Below are 20,439 nucleotides of genomic sequence, written 5' to 3' on the forward strand. Positions count from 1 at the left end.
TATGTGTTTTTTTTTTTTCTAGGAAATTTTTCCTTAATTTTCAAGTTCATTGGCATAAAGCTATATATTTTTATCTTTTTAACATCTGTGGGAACTATAGCAATGGCCTCTGTTTCCTTCCAGATACTTAATAAGATAATTCCTCCCATGTGAATCTTTTCAAAGAATTGCCTGGAGCTTTGCCGATTCTTGTTTTCTCCTGTGTTTTCTCTTATTTAATATTTGGCCTTATATTAATTCTATATGTCCTTTTGTTTGGGTGGTTAATTTTCCATTCTTTCTCCAACTTTTTTTAGTTGAATATTTAAGTCATTGATGTCAGTCCTTTCTTCTCTACGCCACACGCTCACTGAAGACTATGAGTCTTCCTTTCAACGTGGTTTTAGGGTGTGTTATTATATTCATTTTCACTCAGGTCAAAATATGTTCCAAGTTGTTTGTAGTAAGGTTTCTTCTCTGACTCTAGTTATTTAGAAATAGATCATTTAATTTCCAGATTCAGGGGGAGGGTCTATTGTCTCCTTGCTATTAATTTCCAGTTTAATTCCGCTATTTGCAGAGAACATTCTGCGTGCAGTTGAATCCTTTGAAACGTGTTACAACAGGCAAGCAGGTGTGGCATTTGGTCAATATTTGTGCCCGGGGTATACTTGGAAAGGGCTGTGCATTCTGTGGTTGGAGATAGTTCTGTAAGTATCAATTAGGTCAGACTTGTTAATTAGGTTAATAAAATCTGTTTCCTTAATGATTATTGTATTGTCTTTGCTCATTATGAAGAGAGATGTGTTAAAATCTTCCACTGTAAAGGTGGATTTGTGTATTTCCCATAATTTTGTCAATGTATTTTGGGACTGTCATATTAAGTGCATTAAAATTGAGCATCTTTAAAAGCTTCCTGATGGAATGACCCTTTTCTCATTAGGCAAGTTTCCTCTGTAACTGTAACAATTCTCCTTGACGTAAAGTCTGCTGATTGACTCTTGAACAACTTGAGAGTTCGGGGTACCGACTCCTCCACCCGGTCCCGTGTAGTAGAAAATCCGCACATAACTTTTGACTCCTCCCCAAAACTTAACTACTAATAGCCTACTGCTGACCGGAAGCCTTACTGATAAGATAAATGGTTGATTAGCACAAATTTTGTATATGTATTATATACTGTAGTCTCAAAATAAAGTCAGCTAGAGAAAAGAAAATGTTCTTAATCTTTATTATGTTTAAATGTTATTAATCTTATTAATCACAAGGAAGAGAAAATACATTTACACTACTGGACTGTATTTATCAAAAAGAAATCCATGCGTGAATGAATCCGAGCAGTTCAAACCCATATAGTTCTAAGGGCACTTGTGTTAAAATAGATACATCAGCTTTCTGCGGTTAGCCTTTTCATGGTGTGTCTTTTTCTATTCACTCTACTTTCTATTTTTCTATTTTGTGATATTTAAGGTGTGTCTCTTGATAGCAGCATATAGTTGAAGGATTTTCGTATCGATTCTGATCATCTTTTAATTAATGATAGTCTCTTACCTGTGTGTTTTGTGTTCTTACTCTTGACACAATACTGGTATAGCTGGGCTTAAATCTATCATCTTAACTATTTGTCCCATCTGTGTTCTCGTTTCTCCCTTCTCTTTTCTTCTTTTGGGTCAGCTATTTTTATTATTTCTCCCTTCCCCCCAATTAACCTGCTATACATTCTTGTACTGTTCTTCTGCTGGTTATCTTAGAGATTACACCTTGCAGGCTTTATTTATTAAAGTCTAATATAAGTTGTAATTTTACCACTTTTCAGATAAGGCAACACTTTGTATTTACCCTGTTCTCAACTTCTGTGCTCTTGTTGTCACATATTTTAATTCCACTTATATTTCCATATGTTTTGACTCCTTAATAACAAACCACTAGTTACATATCACTATATAAAATACCATTATTTTATATATCAAAATTCATTTAGATTTACCCACAGTTTTACTCTTCTGAAGCTCTCCCTTCCTTCCTATTTCTCCGTGTTTCCTTCTCAGATAATTTTCCTTCTGCTAAAATAATTCTCCTGCATATTTCCCTTCATGTGAATCTGCTGATGGGAAATCATCTCAGCTTTTATTTGTCTTAAAATGTCTTTATCTTGTCTTCATTTTTGAAACATATTTTCAATTTCAAAATCTATTGCAAAGCTACAGTAATCAAGACAGCGTGGTACTGGGATAAAATAGACATAAAGACCAATGAAATCGCACAGAAAGTCTAAAAATAAATTGACCATACATCTATGGTCAGTTAATTTTCAACAAGTGTGCCAAGACTATTCAATGGGGAAAGTATAATGTCTTCAACAGAAGACGACCAGATATCTACATGCAAAAAAATAAACTCAAACCCTATCTCACAATTTTGCTAAAGAAAAATTAGCTCAAAATGGATCAAAGATCTAACTGTTATGGCTAAAACTATAAAATTCTTAGAGGGAAACATAGGATCTTTATCACATTGGATTATATAAGTTTCTTAAATAAGATGACCAAAAGCACAAACAACAAGGGAAAATAAATAATTTGGACATCATCAAAATTAAAAACTTCTGTGCATCAAAAGACTGTAAAGAAAGTGGAAAGGCAACCTACAAAAATGGGTGAGAATTTACAAAGTGTATATCTGGTAAGAAAGGCTCTATGTGGGCGCCTGGGTGGCTCAGTGGATTAAGCCTCTGCCTTCAGCTCAGGTCATGATCTCGAAGTCCTGGGATCAAGTCTCACATTGGGCTCTCTGCTCAGCAGGGAGCCTGCTTCCCCCTCTCTCGGCCTGCTTCTCTGCCTACTTGTGATCTCTGTCAAATAAATAAATAAAATCTTAAAAAGAAAAAAAGAAAGAAAGAAAGGCTCTACGCTCCAGAATGTATTACAACTAAACAATAAAAAGACAACCGAATTTAAAATTGCGCGAAGGACTTGAACAGACATTTCTCCAAAGAAGAATGGTCATCAAGCACATGAAAAGACACTTAATGTCATTAGTCATTAGGGAAATAAGTTATTATGCAAATCAATACAAATAAAAACAATGAAATACTAACTTCACACCTAGTAAGATGGCTATAATTTGTAAAACAGAAAAAAAAAATTGATGAGAATGTGGAGAGATTGGACCGCTCGCTCATTGTTAGTGGGAAGATAAAATGAATGGTGCAGCCCCTTTGGAAAGGAGTCTGACAATTCCTCAAAAGTTAAGTATAGAATTACTATATGGCCAATTAATTCCACTCTTGGGTTTATACCCAAAAGGACTGAAAACGTATGCCCCCACAAAAACTAGTACACAAATGTTCACAGCAACATTATTCATGTTAGCCACAGAGCTGAAACAGCCTAAATGTCCATAAGCTAATGAGCAGATAAATACGAAGTTTAATATCATTCAGCCATAAGAAGGAATGAAGTGTTGGTCCAGCCCCAAAGTGGGTGATTTTTGGAAACATTACTCTAAATGAAAGAAGCCAGACAAGTGTTGAGCAATTACATTGATAGGAAACGTTCAGACTAGACAAATCCAGAGAGACAAAGAGTAGATTGTGTTTTCCAGGTGAAGAGGGGGAGGAGGAATGAGGAGGGACTGATAGTGGGTATGGATTTCTTTTGGAGCAATAAAAATGCTTTGGAACAAGGCAGGGGTGATGGTGGCACAACCTTGCAAATATACTAAAACCATTGAATTCTACACGTTAACTAGGTGAATTTTGTAGTCTGTGAATTGCATCTTAACTGAAAATTCTGAAAAAAAAAATTCTCGCTCTCCTTCGATTTTTTCAATACATTATTATATCGGTTGATTTTGTTTAGGGTTTTTGCATATTCATTTTTCTGTTATAAAAATGGTTGCCTTTTGCTTAAGTGTGTGTGTGTGTGTGTGTGTGTGTGTGTGTGTAAATCGCACATGAATATAATGTAGAGGAGGAAGGACACTCCCTCTACCCTCCTAGTCTCCATTGCTGGGTCTGTGGAATAAACAAACAACAGGCAGATTAACAGGAGAAAAGGTACACACATGAATTAATTTTCAGTATTACACACACAGGGCATCACAGGGGAAGAAAGTGAATACTCAGAGAGGAGGTAGGAGTTGAACGTTTATGTAGCATCTTAGTAGGGGAAGGGGGAGCAGGATGCGGGCCTCTCAGGAAGGAGGAAATGATCTTCAGGAAAGATGAAGGGGCCCTTGGGAGAACAGATGGGAGGGGTGACCGTTTGTGACCAAGTCTGTCTGTGTGTGGTGTGGACTTCCGGTCTCCTCTCCCGGGTCACAAGTCCCTCCTCCCTGGTTGATGGACTCCCAAGGGGACATGACGGCCGAGGCCATTTAGGAGGACCTGCCTTCAGTCAGGAGAGGGAGGTCCAGAGGAAGTCCCTCCCAGCATTTGCCTATGACTCAAAATAATCCCTTTATCAAAGCAGCACATTTTGGAATCATGTGTCTTGATCTCCTTCACTAACAAGACACAAGATGGACCCTAATAGGAATTATTATTTTGCATCTACTTTCTTGTCATTGTTCTGAGCTTCTGGATGACAGGGCAGTGGGACGAATGGTGTGCTGAGCTCTCTCGTCCTGTAATCTTTTGTTTGGAGGGTCTGCAATTTCATGCCCGAGAGTGTCCTCTCCTACGTCCGCGTGTGTCCCCAAGTTTGTCCTGCCGTTGTCCCAGCCGAGCCCTTTCCCTGTTACATCAACCCATGCAGGGCTGACAACTTTGCCACATTAAGTCTGACTAATTTCGTCTGAGGTGCCACTTTTTTTTGGAATTTTTATAGACTTATTTTGTTCATAACTTCCAGCTCATCATGTGTTCCATCCTCCTCTACAGGGCAAATGGAAATGAAGCCTTTGATGACGCTTTCTTCTTTTCAAACTGGAAAATTGGCTGCAATGAGGCTCAGAAGTGAGTCAGAAAGTCTGTGTCAGGCTGACAACGTGACCCTTCGGAAGATGAGGGGTGTTTACAGGTTTATTTATAAGAAGGGACAGAGCTGGAGCTGTGTTCAGTTGGCTCCGTGTTAGAATTCCGACCACACTTACAGGTAAAATCTTATATCACCAAAGCTTCTCACCAGTCCTCTCTGAAAGGAATAACAGTCCTCTCCAGTGACGAGGCATATGAGGTTCAATGTCAGACACAGCTTTCCGAGGTGCAGGTGGGCTTGAATTCTATCATGATTTATTTACCTTACCTTCCTCCTATCACTGTACTTCCAAAGCTAATGTTCCCCCAACGTTGTTCCTTTCCAGAAAAATCTGGTATTGGAACGTCCCAGAATTCCTAGGAAGTGTGGGGACAGCTGGTGAAGTAGGTAGGATAGGTTCAACCAATCTAGGTGACAAAACAGTGACGGTGGAGAGGGGATGCAGTGAAAGATGGTTGGAGTGGAGCAAAGCTGGAGAGGAAGCCCTTCCCTCACTTAGAACTCGCTCAGAATTGGTTTCTTGGGGTGAGGACATCCGGACAAAAAGCAAAGGAGCTACATTACTTCATTCACAGCAGGTCAAGCAGCTGTCCTGAGTCCCAGGCACTCGGGTGCACACCTGGAGATCCGCTCCTGACGTTCAAGGAGCTCAAGCAGGTAGACGGACAGGGAACCAGGGACCCACTCTGGAGGGCTGAGGAACAAGGCACTCAAGTGGGTGAGTTGAACTGCACAGGGGAAGATGGGCTCCCATGTGTGTCCCACTCCATGGCAGGGAAAGGAGGCTCCTACAAAGGTCTAAAAAATTCTTATTGACCGTGGGGGAGAAGATACTCTCACGCTGCCACCATTTCAAATGTCTATACTTTCCCAAATGGCCAGAGTGTCTCTAATGCCACTTGCTGAATGGGAGACAGACTAAGGAGCCCGTGGAGGGCAGATCAGCTGGCAAAGATCTCAGGTCTCTACAGCCGTCCTGAGGGGACCAGCAATATCTGGCAAGGAAAATCGGGTGGCCCCATGGGCCAAGGAGTAAGCTGTTGATTAGAGCACTTGCAGAAAGAATAGGAATGCTTGTCTGAGCCTTTCTTGCTTTGGGGGGAGCTATGTAACTAAAAATGGCTGATTACTCACATAGCCATCAAAAACTCTCCAGAATGGTGCGAAGCGAGGTCTTGTCACTGCTTCCAGGACTGGAAGTGTTGTAGAGCTCCGTCCTCCCTCTAAGCCTTGTTCAGATCTGACATGAGCACTGTGCTCTGGCCAAGACGTGTTCCCAGTCCCTGTTTGCCAACGGAGTCACGAGGAGAGTGCGTCACTGGGAAATGCATCCGAACAATGCGCGTGAGGAAGATGATGGCTCCAGCAGCGACGGTTCTCCTTGAGCCTGGATTACTGGAGTGATGGCGGCCCAGAATGAGCTCTCTAGTGGTGTAACTCAAGGCTCAGACACTGTAAGTCCCTTTAATTCCTCTGAATGTGCTATCCTGAAAGTGTGAGGTGCTGAAGTAGTTTAAGCCAAGGTCACCAACAACCCCCAAAGCTCAAGGGTCAAGCAAGACAATGAAAAAAAACAGTGCAAGACAGTTGGGCACCTCTCCTCCAGCTGTGACTCAGGGAATCTTGGCTGCTTCTGTCTGGCATCTCTGCTACCCACAAGTTCTTTGTGGACAGTCCTTGAACGAGAGCACAAGCTCACATCTGCTCCGCACAGATTTGAACTGAGCGTGGCCAACCCCTCCCACCCGCATTCCAACAGAAAGAACACAGTCACGTGATCCCACCCTACGCCAAGGGGTGGCGTCTTCCTGGGGACCCAGTAAGAGGAAGTGGTGTAGTAAATAGAAAACATTCTCTTCAACCCCGTGTATGTAGAAGACAGTTGTCGTCATCGTATTTAATAGTAACAAGACCTACCGGGAAAGGCACGAGTCTTCACAGAATCAACTCACTTTCAAGGACACCACAACTAACTGTTAAAGAAGAAGCCTGGAATCTTTCTGGAGGGAAACCTTCCACGGCTAGTTGTCTGCCTCTGCAACTGCTTCTTGCTAAGCCTGATCCAGAGCAAGAGGTTTGGCCGCACACCGCAGGCCTGACTCCAGGCTGTTTCTCGAGGACCACAAGCGGCAGTTGGGAGCACCTTGGGCTCGCATGTTTGCTCCTGTGGACGTCTCGGTGGTGGCAGGATGGGCAGCGAGTTCCCCTGCACCCGAAGGTTGGGCAGAACGTTGGCTGTAATTACCTCCCCTGTAAACGCTGGAAGTTGGATACAGGGGGGAAAAAAAGGTTAAAGTTCTCTTAATTTCAAGACTTCTTTTCAAGGTGTAAACAAAACCCCAGCAATAAAAGCCAGTGCTTCATAAACATGCTCCCCCGACGTGGAAACCTTTGTTCCTCGGTGGGATGATGCTGACTGGACAGTCACAAACCCGGCCCCAGAGCGAAGGCACGTCTCTGTGCCCTGATGGGACCCGAGGCTGGAGAAGACAAAGCGGAAAAGCTCAGTCTTCTGAGAGCCCAGAGTAAGCAGAGCCCAGGCAGGCCTTTCCGAGAGGCCTGAGCGGAGGCCGGGTATGTTCTCTGAAGATCGCTCCGTCTGAGCCGCGGTGCAACTGTCCTCTGTCGGTCTGCAGAATCGCGTGGATTACGTTGACTGTTGGCGAGTTCATGAGATCAGGGACTCACCGGATAACCTCAAGGCACAGCTGACAGCAGGAAATGGCTGTGGCCAAAGAAGTGAAACATGGGTATAAACCCTCCGAAGACGATTATTTTTTAGCCAAGTATTTTTTACAACATAGAAAGAACAGGGAGCTGCGGGCACTTACATGGAAGAAAATAAAGTTTGGAAGTGTGACATGGTCACCCCAACCCTGGAAAGATGTTCTTCCCCTGCTCTGAAAGCCGAAGTCAGCTCATTGCCATGGTCAAGCTGGTTCTAGTCGCTATGCACAGAGAGACCCACCCAGTTTTCGGACAGACTAGGGCAGCAGCTAAGGGGCCCTGCCAGGTGTTCAGTGGGGGGGCGCCGCTTTTGGGGGGTTTGCCGCTTTCTGGGGCATCTCCACTGGTGTGTGAAGGAGGCAGATGTGGCTGCTCCTATAAATGCCCTTGGTTGGGTGGAAGAACATTTTTCAGCAGAGATGTAGCAAAGCACGTGTAACTCCCCAAGCTCATGGGAAGCTTTCCGGGAGAGGGACCCTGTGTCAGGCAAGCCCGGATAGGCACAGGGAATGGGGCCAGGGAAATGTCGAGGTGAGGAATGTTGAGGAAGTGGCCTGGTTTAATTCCTCCTCTATATTATAATTAGGAGGCTACGCCGACTGCTTGGAATTAGTTATATTATCAGTGAACACCATCAGAGTAAAGTGGCATTGGGTCTGTTTGCCATGAGAAGCTGAGAATCGCTGGTGTCCGGGGACAAATGAGGGTCTCCAGGGGGTGAAGACAACTTGGTGATCTCTTGCTGGCTTCGCTGTTTAATGGGCAAGTGACTTCATCTCTCCTGGTCCCAGTGTCCTTGAAGTGTCAAGATTTTGCTATATCATGTACAGTCTTCCCATTTGGGACTTGGTCATACAGGAGTGAAGTTGTCTGTAAGCCATAAAGCCCTCGATCATGATTGGAATATGGTCAAAAATGAACCTGGAGGGACGTCTGGGTGGCTCAGTTGGTTAAGCGGCTGCCTTCAGCTCGGGTCATGATCCCAGCATCCTGGGATCGAGTCCCACATTGGGCTTCTTGCTTGGCGGGGAGCCTGCTTCTCCCTCTGCCTCTGCCTGCCACTCTGTCTGCCTGTGCTTGCTCTCGCTTCTCTCTCTATGACAAATAAATAAATAAAATCTTTAAAAAAAAAAAAATGGACCTGGAAACATGAACTATGATGCATTCGACCTCTTGAAAAATATGCCAGGCAACTTCATGTTCTCCGTGTTTCACCAAACACCTTGACTATTCATCTTCCAAGAGTGAAAGAATCTTCCTAAAAATTGAGCGAGTGTTTGAAGATGACTCGTGCCACGGAATTGCCCCGAAATGACCCATCCAGTGGTCTTCGTGACAAAGGATGCCCTCTGTGCCCCTGCGATAGGAGATCAGTCCCCTCAGTTCCTCGGCGGGTTTAACCAAAGTCCTCACCTCCTTCAGAGGCCTCCCTGGTCCCTGGCATCTTCTGTCTTCGAAATGGTGCCACAGACTCCAGCGGTGTTTCTCCGAGGAAGCCACAGGGGGGCACCATCCTTGGGGCTACTTGCTGCATCGACAGCCTGGACAAGGGTGGGGAACCCGCTCAGCCCAAACAGGACTCATCAACACCCTATAGCGGGCCAGCGGCCACCTCAAGGTTAGTAAGTTGGCTGCTTCAGAATGTAGGCCCTTGAGTAAAGAATCTAATTTTATTTGAAAGAGACAACTTCTGTTGAGCAGGTCCCTCCTGAATGGGTAAGTCTGATCCATTGAACTGAGTTGAAAAACAAGTTAAATGGAGTAAAAAAAATCTCTTTAAGAAAGAGAACAACGTAGGCTGTGTTGGGGCCGTCAGCGGGATTTCGCTCAGCAGGAGCAACTGTTTTCATCAGAGAAAAGATTATGGAGCTCTTGAGGGAGGTTTCCAAGAAACAGAAAAATAGTCCCGATTCAAGCTCGGTAAATAATGAGGTGTCTGTCTGTTGGCAAGTGAGCCGTCGGCCCAAGTGAAGCCCGGGGAGGCGGGTTCGCTGAGTGGAAGACAAAGCCGGTTAATTAATACCAAAGGCCTCGCAGACAGAAGGAACATCGTGGTGGGAGGGCAGAGTGGAGATCTGGCGGTGGGGAGATCTTGCCCGTGACCTTGCCGGTCAAGGTTCAACGAAGACTAAGCCCTCGGGGTTCAAACGTAGAGAGGGTGCTCAGGGCACAAGCGAGCGGGAGCTCAACCTTCTGTTCCATCCGAGTTCAAAAGCACGTAGGTGAGGTTGCTGGGAAAATTAGAAATCAGGAAACAATGCCCTTAAAAGTGTGCAAAAATGGATCACCCAGAAATCTTTCAATTCTACCGCCCTACACGTTCCTGCAGGAGCCCCTCCTGGGCGACGGCGCTGTTTGACGGGACGCTTCCACGCTCCCGTTATTTCCAAGATCTTTCCTCCCATCGTTCGGGATTTGGTTCTACGTCTCAGCCCCTTTCGAAAACATCCCAGTTGTTGGTGCGGGGTGGAGCTCGGAGGGAGTGCTGTGGACACCCGCCTCACCGAGGACTTCTGTTGGATATTTACTGAAAGAGAATTGTGCTGGGTTTTCTGCTCTTGAACTTACTTTTGTTGTAAAGTAGCAGGTGTTCATTGTGAAACAACAGCTGCCCCCCATGAGGAGTCCCAAGGTGGCTGAATTTAGAAGGTCAAGGTCACCTGTCTCGCCCAGATACTACCACCAAGGATAGACACTAGGGTAGTTCAGAGGGTACCATTCCAGAACTTTCCTTTGCATATGCTGATATATAAACTTGTAGGTCTTTCTTCCCCTAAGCTTCTAAATGTAGAATTAAGACCAACGTAATTTAAGCACTCCAACAGTGCCAGTCCCAACCGTGGTCTACACCACAAGGCTTTCTCTCAGGGAGAAGCCCCGTTCCCAAGGCCAGCTGCTGGAGTCGGAGCCGTCTTTTAACTCCTTCTCAACCCCAGAGCTGTTGAAGTCATCCCGTCTGGACAGCCAAGACTCCAACCTGGCTGGAACCCGGTAGCCAGATCAGTGGCTGAAAGGAAGTGCAAACAGTATCCCAGGCAGACCGAGGTCGTACGCTTGATCATGCCTCAGTAGGGAGGAGCCCCGAAGTGGTTGTCCCGGAGGTGGTTGGATGCTCTTTGAGGGACACCTATAAGGAAACACAGCACAGCAAGTCCATCAAAATCCAGGACAGGAGAGACTGTGTGTGAACAGACGTTCCAAGAGCCAAGGAGCGTTCGGCCGTCAAGCCGATCCCAAATTCACCGGAGCTTATGTTTCAGGTGTGGTCATGGTGTGATCAGCCCAGAAGCAGCGGGATGTTTGTTCAACTTCCATCCCAGGCCTACCGAGTCAGAACCTCTGGAGGAATTCCCAACAGGCACTTCTAAGGGCTCCCCAGGTGGACTGGAGTCACATCAAAGCACGAGAACCACTTACCGAAATCACAGAAGACAGAAGCCTGGCTCTGCTCCCTGGGGCTTAGTGCAGCCAAGAAGACAAGGAGGCCAAAAGATGGGAAGGTCTCCTGGCCTTGGCCAGCCACTGTGTGCGTACCGAAATCCAGTGCACGGGCAAGCCCTCCCTCCCCGCCGCCCTGCGGAGGAGAAGAGGTTTTGGGAAGCTAGAATAACTCGTTCTCTGATGTCGTAAATCAGTCCCTGTCATTGGACAAGCCGGGAGGATTGACCGAGAATGAGAGTGTGCTAAGCATCATAGGGCCAACAGATTTGCTTGGGGACAAAAGACAAACAAACCTGAAACAATGCTGAGCTGCAGACGCCAGCGTGTTTTTAGGCACTAGGTCAGGTGCGGTGGACATGCCCATCCGAGGAGACGGAAGAGAGTGAGGCGGAAAGGACCAACGTCAAGGACGCGGGCGGATTTGAACACATCACCGGGAACAGACCAGAGCCAGGAAAGAACAGGAGATAGTCGCCCACAGGTGGGGGCTGGGGGTGAGGGGCGTGCAAGCCAAGGAGAGGGAGGGGGGAAGCAGGTGATGGAGGGCCCGGAAAACTAGGCAGAAATTCCAGACCTCGAGACGTGGGGAACGGGAAGAGGCGTTGAGAAGCGGCAGCCTCTCGGCGCTGTGGATAATACCACCTTCTGCCCGACGACGCTCCTGCAGAAGCAAGTAATACTTACAGCCCAAATCTCAGTGGGTTCCTAAATGCCGTCTCAGTTTTCCACCGTGGTTAATCAAGCAAGGAGCTGATCTGGGGGAGGAAGTCAAGGGTTTGGGGGTCAGACTTGGCGACTTGTCAGAGCCTGTTTAGCTGTGTGTGTGAGTGGAGCAAAGACACAGGCAGCGGGGTATGGGCTAGGGGACAGGCGGGAACAACGGGAGACCCCCTCGTGGACACACGGTAGTCAGATGGCCCTTGGGCATCGAGGGACCCCGTCAGCCTCCCCTTCTCCAGCCCCATTCGTAGCCCCAGACCGGAACCAGGAGTGTGTCTGTTCCCTCACTCAAGACCCATCTCCAAGCATGGAGAAGCCACCAGCCCACGTGTCTAACTCCGAGCCACACGGTGTCCCTTCCATGTCTCGACAAAAGTTCTAACTCATAATGAAAAAAATGGCCTGTCAAAATGTGTGGGCTGCCTCCAGAGTCGTGCTCACAGGGAGACGTGTAAGTCCGAATGCTTGCTTACATTGCAAAGAGGAATGGCCCAAACTCAGACAATCTAAGGGGATTGCAAGAAGAAAGACAGATGACCCGAGAGGAGGACGGGGAAGTGGCATCATGGGGCACCTTACGGAGGAGATCCTGAGATGAACAATGGACATGTGAGGAGATGTTCGAGCTCATTAGCCATTGAGAACGTAGTTACAGCTACCACCATGCCCGAGCAGACTTCCACCAGATGGCAAGAAGTAAAAGACAACTTTACCAAAGTGTGTAGCCATCCACACTGCTGTTAAGGGGGCAAGTCTGTACAACCTTTTGGAAAACTGTTTAAAATCATCGACAGAAGGCAAAAGGATATTTCCCCCCAAATGCCACTTCTGGATATATACTCAACAGAAACACGTACATCGGTGCACCACGGACGTGTGTTACGATGTCCATAGCAGCCGATCACAATAACCCTAAAAGCGAACCCTCCACCATGTCAACAGAAGGATAAATACGTTCCAAGGATACATACGGGAGCTCGGACCACATGCCACAACACAGCCAACTCTCAAAACCAAAATGAACAGAAAAGGCCAGACACAAACGAGCATGTACTTTGGATTCCAACACACAAAACAAAACAGAAAGGCGACACAGAACCGTAGCTTCTAGGGATGCCCCCTGCAGCCCAGAGCTCCTCAGTGGGCGGGGGGCGGGGGGCGCCCAGCAAGCTGCTTCCCACCTGCCAGGGCCAGGAGCTCGCGGCAGAGGGCCAGGAAATGCACTGTTTGGTTCAGTTAGTTTTTTTGCCTTGGTAGTTAGACTTCCAGATGAGGAAGCAGCCCATGGGCTTTAGGCCTGGGGCCAGCCCCGCATCTGGTAGCGGCCGCACGCCCGGAGCAGCCCCGCTGGGCATCTCCTTGGCTCACCTGGGTCCACTGGGAGCACAGCGGTTCCCAGCCCAAGCTGCTGGGATTTCTCCAGCACCCTGAGGATTTGCTCTTCCTCCAAAACTGCCCAGCTGCAGTGCAGGGCAGTGAGTGTCTCCAACCAGAGCATCCCACAGCCGGGGAGGGGGGAGCAAGGAGTTGGTAAATAAATGTCCTAGCTCCCTCCTCCAGTAGGACAATCATAGGGCTTCTCTGAGAGCCCAGCATGGGCGATCTCCCTGGTCATCTACTCTCCTCCCCATCACCATCCTGCTCCTGGGGACCTCCTTCCCAATAAAAGACCAGCTTTGGGGGGAACCAAAACTGACTCATGGGGAGAGGTTACAGCTACAGAAATCAGCCAGAAAGCAATGCACATAAAAGTCAAAATGGTGATAACCTCTTGGCAGGAGCTGAGGGGAGAAGGGGGTAGTCACAGTGATGGCACTGCGAGGATTTCTAGGGAGCTGGTGAGCAGTCCGCTCCAGACCTACCTGTGTGGTCACACGTGGCGTGAGAAGTCACTGAGCTGTTCCTCTTGTCTCACTAGCTTTCTTCTGTTCGATTTCATGATAAAGTTTACTTTATAAAAGTTTATTAATGGGGCTCAGTCGTCAAGCATCTGCCTTCAGCTCAGGTCATAATCCCAGGGTAGTGGGACTGAGCCCCATATCAGGCTCCGTCCTCAGCGGGAAGCCTGCTTCTCCCTCTCCCACTCCCCCGGCTTATGTTCCCTCTCTCGCTGGGTCTCTCTCTGCCAAATAAAGCTTCAAAAAAAAAAAAAATCTTCAAAAAAAAAAAAAAAGACTAACTCATGGGCATTCTTAAAAGATTAAAATAGTTTGTAATGTTCCTGTTTTAAATGTATTAGTCGTATATATAGTGGTTAAATGTTAGGAATCTCCATTCAGTAGACTCAGAAGTTTAATACATTGAACAACGCGATAAAGAGATAAAAAAAGCACAAAAGCCATTGCAACATTCAAGATCCCAGAGGCGTCCTATCCAGAAGTTTTCTTCTCTCAAGACCCACCCAGAGGCTGGCTGGGACATCTCTAGGAAGGCCGGGTTCACTGTTCTCTCAGGGGAACAGCGAATCGAAGTTGGGTTTGCCAGAGGGAGGCTCGCGGGCACCAGAAAGCAGCTGGAGCCTCGGGGCCCTGACCATCCAGCGGCGCCGTCGGCTCGGGCGTCCGGCTCCCAGAGTCGGCTTCTCCTGCCGGGTTCCAGGAGCCGTCCCAGCAGGCTGTGGATGGAGCGCGTGCATCTCGTGCGGATGCCACACACTGCCTGTAACGTATTATATGTAAAAATTACTCACTGTTTACCTGAAATTCAAATTTCAGGAGCATCCTGCTCTTTCTCTGGCAAGCCTGTGTCCAGATGAGGCTCGCAGACAAGGAGTCCACAGCCACCGTGGGTGTCACTGCCTTGGTCTTGGTTCTGGAGCCTGAGTCCAATACCTTTTGGTTTTGGCACTGCCCAGTGTCCAGACCCCGGCTTCTTGCCTTGGCTGAGCTCAGACTCTGACTACAACCCTGTAGCTCTAATAGTCCTTTGTCCCACAATTTGGACGGTCCCATATACAGGATTCGGTTCCCCAGATTCTATAAGGAGGGCACGCGTTTAGAAATCAGAATTCATTTCCCTGCAGAAACGGTATGATCGATTTCCCAAGCCAGCCCGTTAGAATCTGTTTAACCGGTAACGGACACAGGTTCAACGACACAGCTGCAACGGGCCCCACTGTGCGTCCATCAAATAAATGCATCTGCAAGTCTGTGGGTGGCCCTTTAGCAGGTGTTTCCCAGCGGGACAAAAAGGAATTGGGCTGTCCCATATTCCTGGCGTTTGCTATGCATTAAATTAAAGGACCATCATTTTGCTACTTTTTCTTTACGGAAACATACCTTCTGGGTTCAAATGCGGAGTCTCAGGGTGGCTGTTGCTCCCCCAGCAGGAAGAGCCGTGGCAAAGGGAATTGTGTGTGCACACGCACGTGGGTGCGCGTGTACATGCGTCTGTGTGCTTATCAATGGGCATACACATGAGTGTGCATGCCAGCTGTGTAGGTGTGCATGCGGTTGTATGCAGGCAAGTAGGCACACACGTGTGCGTGCGTGTGAGTGTAGGGCGCGTCAGATCGGTCGGTGGAGGCTACCCTGAAGACTGAAAAGCAATATTGACTAGAGGACATCAATAACTCGTTAAGTCCACGTAAATTAAGAGAGGACGCTTTTCTCTACAACACACATGGAAGCACATGCTTTCTCCCCCAAGCGTTCTCGCGCACGTGCACAGGCGTGCACACACGCGTGCAAGCGCAAACACTGGGGATTCTGCAAGGGCCTCGATCTTTAGAACCAGGACCCAGAAGGCAGCTCCTCTGACAAGCCATCCGTGGATGGGCAGGGGCGGTCACAGCACGGAAGCCACAGCCCTGGGGGACCGAGGAGGAGGACGGAGGCAAGGCTGTGGGGTCTCCGCTGGCGCGCGGGGCACCATGCCTCCCAGCCCTGGGCCGTGGAAAGCAGGTGCGCAACAAAACGTCCAGGGTGAAGCCGGCGGGAACGCGCCCCAGCAAGCCTACAGGCAGCGCATCTGTGGGCCGCCCGCCTGCGCCGCTGGACGCGTGCGCCTGGGTCCCCAAGCGAAAGGTTGCGTCCCTGCTCCCACGCTGACTGCCCCGGGCATCCGGACCAGAAGCCCACGGCGGCGGTGATACCCATTTCATAAAGTGAGGTTCCGTGAGTAGGGATTCAAGTACATAAAAGCAGGGCCTGGCACAAGATCTGTTATTAAAAATAATGTTATTCATAAATTCCGCGGGGCCGTGTGCTTTGCAGGAAAAGCGCGTTCACCAAGTAAAAAGAGCAGCTCAGTGTTGGAGCCACAAATCCCTGCAAAGTCAGAACAGGCTTCAGAAGAGCCTTCTCTTGCGTCCGGTGCGGGGGAAGGACGGGCGCGCCGGGCTCCGGGCGCCCGCGCTGCGCTCGCTCCCGGCCGCGCTCGGGCCCGCGGGGCTCTTCCACCACCTGGCGGACACCCCGGGCTGGCAGGTGCGCCGCGGGCCCTCGCCGCCGCCTGAGGTCGGCTCGTGAGCCTCCTCTGCTGGCTGGACCGCAGGTTTGCTCCGCTCGCCGCCCCCGGGGGCGCCGAGGAACTGGGGTTCGCTTATTCCTCTGTTCCCGACTGGAGCTTTTTCAACAGCCATCACCGACCGTGCGCCGTGGGGGGCGGGGGCGTCAGGGAGGCGCCAACTCGGCCAGACCTGGGGTAACATCGAGTCCAATGGGCTCATCTGAACAGTCCCTTTGGGTCTGACTTGGTCTCTTTAGGATACTAACAGCCTTTGGGGTTCGTCCTAATCGCGTCCGGGATGCTGCTCCGGAGTGGGCGGGGCTCACGTGACCTCCTGGGCTTGTGGGCGGGGCTCCCAGCCCCGGGCAGGTCGTCGGTGCGCACGCCCACCCGGGATCCCCACGTCCCAGGCTTTGCTCTGAAGTGGGCGGGCGCCCTGCCTGGGTCTCTCTGCCAGTCTCCACCCGCCTGCTGGGGGCCGGGGGCCTGCTGGGGGCGGGGGGCTGTCTGTCCTTCCACACCGAGATGAAGGACCGCCCCCTCCCTGGGGGCTTTCAGCTCTGAGTAGGGCGACTGGAGCCCCCATGCCTCTCCGCGCCCCAGCCAGGCTGCAGCCACCACCCTGGTGTGGGGCAGCTGAGCCCAGAGCAAACTCCTCCCGGGACAGGGTGGGACCCAGCCTTGACCCTCAGGGGTCCCCCGCTCACAAGGCCTCCTGGCTCTTCCCCGGGGACCAGGACGGGTGAGGTCCGTCCCTCTCCCTCCGCTTGAGCCTCCTGCCTCGACCTCCTGACCACATGGGGAAGTCTCACCCACACCAGGGGAGGAGCACCAGCCTCCCGTCAGCCCCTGGAGGGTTAAGAAAGGAGGATTCTAATCTTGGAAGGTTCTAACTTTGGAAGGTTAAAAATGGTCAAAGGAATTTTTAAAAAATTGTTTCCTTCTCCACAATGCCTAGATTTCAAGCCTTTTCTCTTGCTGCAAAATACTATTTTGAACACCAGAAAGGAGACATTCGCTTTTGTTGGCTGAGTGGCTTCCCCCTCCGTTTCCCCACCCCCCAAGCTGAGACGCGCTGGAGAAGCAGCTGCCACCCAGCTACTCGCACACCCACTTCCTCCTCCTCCCGGCAGGGGCCACACATCCTGGCCTCCCTGGCTGCTGGGTGTGTCCGTCCCTGAGTCGCAGACAGGGGCTCGTGCCTGAGAGGAATGGGGGCCTCTTGCAAGCCCATCTCCCGCAGAGCCAAGATGGAAGGAGCGGAGGCCCCCTGCCCAGCAGGAACACCCCTTTGGATTTCACTGGAATCCCAGAGAAGCTTTGATTGCATGAAGATGCCCAGGGATTTCAGTTACAGCTGTGAGCTCTCTCCTGTCTCAACAGCAGGTCATTTGGGTGTAAATGCAAAATAGAAAAACAGCTGAAATTTTTCCAAACCATTGCTCCCGTTTAGAGGGGAAAATAAGATAGAACCAATGATCTGGCGGCTTGTTCTCCACTGGCCAGAGACTGCTAGACCCCAGCAGGCTTCGGTGGGGGCCTCTCCCCTCCGTCTCTCCCTGCCTACCCTCGACGGCCAGGCCTGCATTTCGCCCCTGAGAGCAGCTGATTCTCTAAGGACCATCTCTGAGCTCCAGACCCTGATCTCTGGTGACCTGAATGCTTCACACGCATTCTGTCCCAAAGCCAACCTGCCACTCTCACCCCACCCGCCAACCTGTTCTTTTCCCAATAACCTTCCTTCATCCGGGGGCTTGAGCTGAAAACTTGGCACCTCCCTCCCTCCTTCCCACACCCCTAGCCTCAATCTATCACATTCTGTTGCTTTTAGCTTCTAGATGCCTAACCAGTCCACGCTCTGTCCCTCTGCCATCACCCCCATCCTCTCCCGCCCAGACCATTCTCTAAGCGCCTGCCTGGTGTACCCACTGGTCTCCCGGTCCCCTGCAACCCATTTGCCACTCTGAGCTCTACGATCTTTGCAAAATATGAATCCTGTTTATGCCATCCGCTTCCCTGCATCAGACATTTCTAAGCTTCTCCTTGTTCTTAAAATATGACAGCAGCCCACGAGGCCTGCAGGCTGGGCCCAATCTACCTCTTCAGCCTCCCCAGCCCCCACTCACCCTAATCCCTGAACCAGCCCCACTGGTTCCTCAGTCCTACGCCCACCGTGTCCTCTCCTGTCACAAGAGCTCAGCCTATGTGGACTCTTCTGCCTGGAACACACTTACTCAGCATTCGTGTGCTCCCATGTGTCCCTATGTGTCCCTTTCCTCAAGGAGCACCCGACCCTCTCACTGAGGTCAAATTCTCCCCATTATAAACTTTCACAGGGCCACATGCTTCCTCTTGTAACATTTTCTGTGGTTGTAATTTCACTACAGGCCATCTATCTGCTCTATCATTATTTGATTCAGCACCCCCCTCCCTTCTACCCCAGGCCCTTTGCACCTGCTCTTCCTTCTGCCTGGAATGACCTTCCCCCACATATCAGCATGGCTGGACCCCTGGCCTCCTCCTAGTCTTTCTTCACATGTCACCTTCTCCATAAGCACTCACAAACAACCCTGCTTAAAACTACGCCACCCCCTCCCCAGCCCCACCCTCTCCAGCTCTTTCTCTGGGGAGTTAATACCTTCAGGCATGTCACGAATTCATGTTGTGTGTCTTGTTTGATGTGTCGCTCCCTCTCTACAGAGTTGGGCCACAGGGGCGAGAACTTTCATCTGTTTTGTTCATTGCTATATCCCCGGTCCCTAGAACAGTGCCTGGCATAGAGTAGACCCAGATACATATTAAGAAATTCTTCCAAATTTCTAGGCAGGACCAACTTACCTGATCTGTACAGTGGGCACAGTGCCTGGAGCCAACAGTGCTTTTAAGAATTGCCAAAAATGAGTGCATTTCTTTTAAAATCGGGGGTGGGGGGTTGGGGTGGGGATGAGAACTCTTAGGCCAAGGAAGATAATCAAATACCTAATGTTATCAGATTCATCCGTAACCAACACATTCCTAAAGGAAAACTGCAATATTGGGGGGGAGGGGAATGCCTGAGGCCACCGGAAGTCAACAGTGGACCTGTTTCTGGGGCTTTCGGGCGAGCCCTGGCGGCGGGAGGGGTGCGGGCCGAGGCGGGGCGGTGCCGCTTTAAGGATGCTCTGCGGGTACCGGCCCCGGGCGGCGCGGGATGCAGCGTGACGTCACGGCCCCGCCCCACGGGGTGATGCTGCAGCAGCAGGAGCAGCAGCAGCGGCAGCGGGCCGGGGGCTGCCGGGCAGGGACCGGAGCTGCGCGCGGGCCAGGCGGGAGCCCGGCCTCGGAAAGGGATGCCTCCTGTCTCGAACCACAGGTACCCGCGTTTCCTCCCCGCGCTCGGCACAGCTTCCCGGCTCCACGCTGGAGCGACTCGGCGTAGGCCCCCGGGGGATCAGAGTGCCAGGACTGGGACTGGAGGTTGGCCCGGGGACCTTTGTTCTTCCTTAATGTCTAACTAACTGACCTGTAAATGGAACCCCCCGGTGTCGCCGCGCCCCCCCCCCCACCCCCGGACCGCGGAACCCCCGGCGCACTGGAGGGTAGCGGCGGGCTGACAGCTTGGTTTCACCCTGGCCAGCAGGGAGAGCACGCACGCTGCCATTTGCCCCAGGCTAACGCTGTGCTCATTGGTGCCAGAGGCCTGGTCCTCGGTCACCTGGGCAGGTGTCATCAGCTTCCGGTTCGCCTCCCGCCTGAGGCCGAACCCTCCAGAGGGCAGGGGCTTCTGGGAGGACCTCTGTCAGCTTCCCAGGATTAAGCTGATGGTGAGTTCATGGCCCAGGGTTCCTGCTTTCTCGCCAGGGCAGCAACGGGAAGCTGATGGCCATTCAGTTCATTCTGATCTCATCAGCAAATAACTCCTCAAATTATTTCTGAGGCTACCATACTGCTTCTGTTTTTCAGCTTTTATAGGGAAGTAGAGTCAGGTGCGAAGGAAACCCAAGTTCAGTGACTGACCAGGGCTTTGGGGATCAATTGGTTGTCAGGGAGGGGCCGGATTCCGGAGAGCAAACAGGAGGGATGGGCCCCGAGTCAGTAACCAGTGCATTTAGAACACCTCCTCGGGTCCACGCAGCCCTTCGCTGACTTGGGAAGGTTTCCTTGA

At 50.2% G+C, this 20,439-nt stretch overlaps 1 protein-coding gene and 1 long non-coding RNA gene across 8 annotated transcripts in view; one reads left to right on the forward strand and one right to left on the reverse strand.

The window, feature by feature from the left end:
* Positions 1–3,325: 3,325 nt before the first annotated feature.
* LOC309841822 lies at positions 3,326–9,391 on the reverse strand. Its single transcript, XR_014299332.1, has 2 exons — positions 7,790–9,391; positions 3,326–7,683 (listed from the first exon to the last, which is right to left on the reverse strand). It is a non-coding gene; the product is annotated as an uncharacterized lncRNA (long non-coding RNA).
* Positions 9,392–19,483: 10,092 nt separating this feature from the next.
* The window catches only part of SLC45A1 (solute carrier family 45 member 1), a 28,763-nt gene continuing 27,807 nt past the window's right edge, over positions 19,484–20,439 (forward strand). For 6 of the 7 annotated variants that reach the window (XR_014299325.1, XR_014299326.1, XM_082685309.1 and 3 more), the window contains exon 1: positions 19,484–19,647. Coding sequence is in view for 4 of the 7 variants with exons in the window: in XM_082685309.1 (XP_082541435.1) it covers positions 19,486–19,647 (162 nt within the window). In the remaining 3 variants the exon portion in view is untranslated. The remainder of the gene's footprint in view (positions 19,648–20,439) is intronic. The other variant, XM_082685311.1, reaches the window with a different exon arrangement.

Source organism: Mustela nivalis (genome assembly GCF_964662115.1).
Source record: "Mustela nivalis genome assembly, chromosome: 10".
NCBI lineage: Eukaryota > Metazoa > Chordata > Mammalia > Carnivora > Mustelidae > Mustela > Mustela nivalis.